General features: G+C 61.3%; 1 protein-coding gene across 1 annotated transcript; it reads left to right on the forward strand.

The window, feature by feature from the left end:
- On the forward strand, positions 1 to 2,142 carry VRTN (vertebrae development associated). Its single transcript, XM_007184452.1, has one exon. It carries the CDS (start codon positions 1 to 3, stop codon positions 2,140 to 2,142), a length of 2,142 nt encoding a protein of 713 aa, XP_007184514.1.
- The last annotated feature ends 1,162 nt before the right edge of the window (positions 2,143 to 3,304 follow it).

Genomic DNA, 3,304 nt, shown 5'->3' on the forward strand with positions numbered 1-3,304 from the left:
ATGACATCCCGGGAGCAGCTGGTGCAGCAGGTGCTGCAGGAGCTGCAGGAGGCGGTGGAGTCCGAGGGCCTGGAGGGTCTCGTTGGTGCTGCTCTGGAGGCCAAGCAGGTCCTGTCTTCCTTCGCTCTCCCCACTGGCCGGGAGGGAGGCCCCGGCCCCCAGGTGCTGGAGGTGGACTCGGTGGCCCTGAGCCTGTACCCAGAGGACGCTCCCCGGAACATGTTGCCGCTGGTGTGCAAGGGCGAGGGCAGCCTGCTGTTCGAGGCGGCCAGCATGCTGCTGTGGGGCGACGCGGGCCTCAGCCTGGAGCTGCGGGCCCGCACGGTGGTGGAGATGCTGCTGCACCGGCACTACTACCTCCAGGGCATGATTGACTCCAAGGTGATGCTGCAGGCCGTGCGCTACTCCCTGTGCTCTGAGGAGTCCCCGGAGATGACCAGCCTGCCGTCCGCCACGCTAGAGGCCATCTTTGATGCGGACGTCAAGGCCACCTGCTTTCCTAGCAGCTTCTCCAACGTGTGGCACTTGTACGCCCTCGCCTCCGTCCTTCAGCGCAACATCTACTCCATCTACCCCTTGCGCAACCTCAAGATCCGGCCATACTTCAACCGCGTCATCCGGCCTCGCCGCTGCGACCACATGCCCGCCACGCTGCACATCATGTGGGCTGGCCAGCCCCTCACCAGCCAGCTCTTCCGCCACCAGTACTTTGCCCCCGTGGTGGGGCTGGAGGAGGTGGAGGCTGAAAGTGCCAGCCCCGGCCTGGCCCCGACTCCCGCTGCCCTGGCCCCGCTGCCGCCGCCCGCCAAGACCCTGGAGCTGCTCAACCGGGAACCTGGCCTCAGCTACTCCCACCTCGGTGAGCGCTACAGCGTCACCAAGAGCACCTTCTACCGCTGGCGGCGGCAGTCCCAGGAGCACCGGCAGAGGGTGGCCACCCGCTTCTCGGCCAAGCACTTCCTGCAGGACAGCTTCCACCGCGGGGGTGTCGTGCCGCTGCAGCAGTTCCTCCAGAGGTTCCCCGAGATCTCCCGCTCCACCTATTACGCCTGGAAGCACGAGCTCCTGGGCTCTGGCGCCTGCCGAGCCCTGGCCCCCAAGGAGGAGCTGGCCATGGAGGAGCTGGAGAAGCTGCCGGTGGAGCAGGCTGCCAAGGGGCTGGGGTGCTCCTCGTCGGCCATGTCAAGCCCTGGAATGGTCTTAATGCAGCGGGCCAAGTTGTACCTGGAGCACTGCATCTCCCTGAATACGCTGGTACCCTATCGCTGCTTCAAACGCAGGTTCCCCGGCATCTCCCGGTCCACCTACTACAATTGGCGCCGAAAGGCTCTCCGAAGGAACCCCAGCTTCAAGCCTGCACCAGCCCTCTCGGTAGCCGGGGCTTCCCAGCCAGCATCTGTTGGGGAAAAGGCCTTGCTCCCTTGGAAGGGTGAGGCAGGAGAAGGGGCAGGGAAAGCAACGGGTGGGGGGTCACCTGCCCCCCGGGAGTTCCTACCCCTGAGGATGCCCCTGTCCCGTTGGCAGAGGCGCCTGCGCAGGGCAGCCCGCAAGCAGGTGCTCAGTGGGCACCTCCCCTTCTGTCGCTTCCGCCTCCGCTACCCGAGCCTGTCTCCCTCCACCTTTTGGGTCTGGAAGAGTCTTGCCCGGGGCTGGCCCAGAAGTCTGTCCAAGCTCCAGATACAGGCCCCCAGCTTGGGCAAAGGGGGCATGAAGGAGGCGGAGGAGAAACGGGAGAAAGAAGCTGGCAGGAATGTGACAGCTGCCATGGTCCCACCTGCAGGGACCCTGCAGATGGCGGCTTCTCCAGGAGAGGATCCAGGGAAGGCCCAGGGAGGGCCTTCCAGAGAGGGGGCCCTGCAAGAGGGGTCCACGGCCCAGGGCCGGCCCCCCAGTGGGTCCCTGTCCAGCCACCCTGTGGTGGCAGCAGCGGCGGGTGGCAGGGACGGCCAGGTGCTGGTGATGGACATGCTCGCCACCACGAAGTTCAAGGCCCAGGCCAAGCTGTTCCTGCAGAAGCGCTTCCAGTCCAAGAGCTTCCCCTCCTACAAGGAGTTCAGTGCCCTCTTCCCCCTCACCGCCCGCTCTACCTACTACATGTGGAAGCGTGCCCTCTACGATGGCCTCACCCTGGTGGATGGCTGACGGGGAGGTATGAAAGGGGCTGGGAGGAAGGAGGACCACTTTGGAGAAGGTCAGAGACCTGAGTTGCCCCCCCCTGGCTTGGCCAGGATCCCTTTTGCTCTCACAGCATCAACCCTGAATCCAAGGGCAGCTTCGTGTTGTTTCCCAGCTCCAGGGCAGAGAGAGCCAGAGATCAGCCATCTGGCCCCCTGCAGAGAGCTACAGGACCGGAGATATTCTCTTCAGTTGTTTACCATTCTTATTTTTATTATTGTGTCTTGGTTTTAGTCTTTTGTTTTGATTTAAGTGCGTTGGCTGGGCCCCCTTGCTGGTATTGGAAGCTGTATGTATGTGGGGACCCGAAGCGGGGTTGGTTAGCTAAAGCTGCTTTCAGCTTTTCCCGGGGACAAAAGGAGTATTGTAGCATGGCCGTCTGTCCCATTGGGAAGAATATATGTCTTCAGTTCCTTTTGGGGGTTGGCACGCCCCTTACTCAAAGGTGTTTCCCAGAGGAACATTAAGAGATCAGATGTGGAGCAGGTCATGGCTTCTGCCTGGTGCCCCTAAGGGAGAGGGCGCCAGGCTCAGTGTGAGCAGAAGCAGGGATGTAGAGAAAGAACCAAAGTTGGCCTCTAGGGGACCACTGAAGGCTGGCCTGTCCATTGTGAGGAGTGTGGTAAAGGACTCAGGGAGAGGGCCTTGGGTCTCTACTTGCTGCTGCTTGGTGCATCTGCTGTGGACCCCGCAGTCCTCGGCCAGCCCGGCTGGCTCTTGGGGAGCCCAGTTTTTCTGTTGAGCTCCTCCTCAGAGCCTGTGCCCCATCTCCAGTGAGAGACCACACAGTGGCCAGGCAGGCAAGAGACTGAATTTTCATTGTCCAAGAGTGAAGTTAGAAAACCAAAGAAATAAAGTGATGTGGTGATCACAGCCCTTGGTCTCTGGTATTTGTTTTGTCCTAGGTGGCTGCCCGTTCCCACGTGCCCTTTTGGTTTAAGGAGCTGAGAATGACCATTTCTCTCCCTTGATGTTCCCAGGTCCAGGACTTGGAGGATGGAGGGGATTACTCTGGGGTTTCTGCTTAGAACTGGTTATTGACCTTGGGTGTTCTTCCCGCTGGGGGCAGGGCTATGGCTGCCTGGAAAGATACTGCCCAACAATGGGAGAAAACTGGCCAACTCAGTGT

This window comes from Balaenoptera acutorostrata, chromosome 3 (genome assembly GCF_949987535.1).
Source record: "Balaenoptera acutorostrata chromosome 3, mBalAcu1.1, whole genome shotgun sequence".
NCBI lineage: Eukaryota > Metazoa > Chordata > Mammalia > Artiodactyla > Balaenopteridae > Balaenoptera > Balaenoptera acutorostrata.

Coding starts and splice junctions, on each gene's coding strand:
- VRTN (XM_007184452.1), top strand. CDS start 1: ATGACATCCCGGGAGCAGCTGGTGCAGCAGGTGCTGCAGGAGCTGCAG.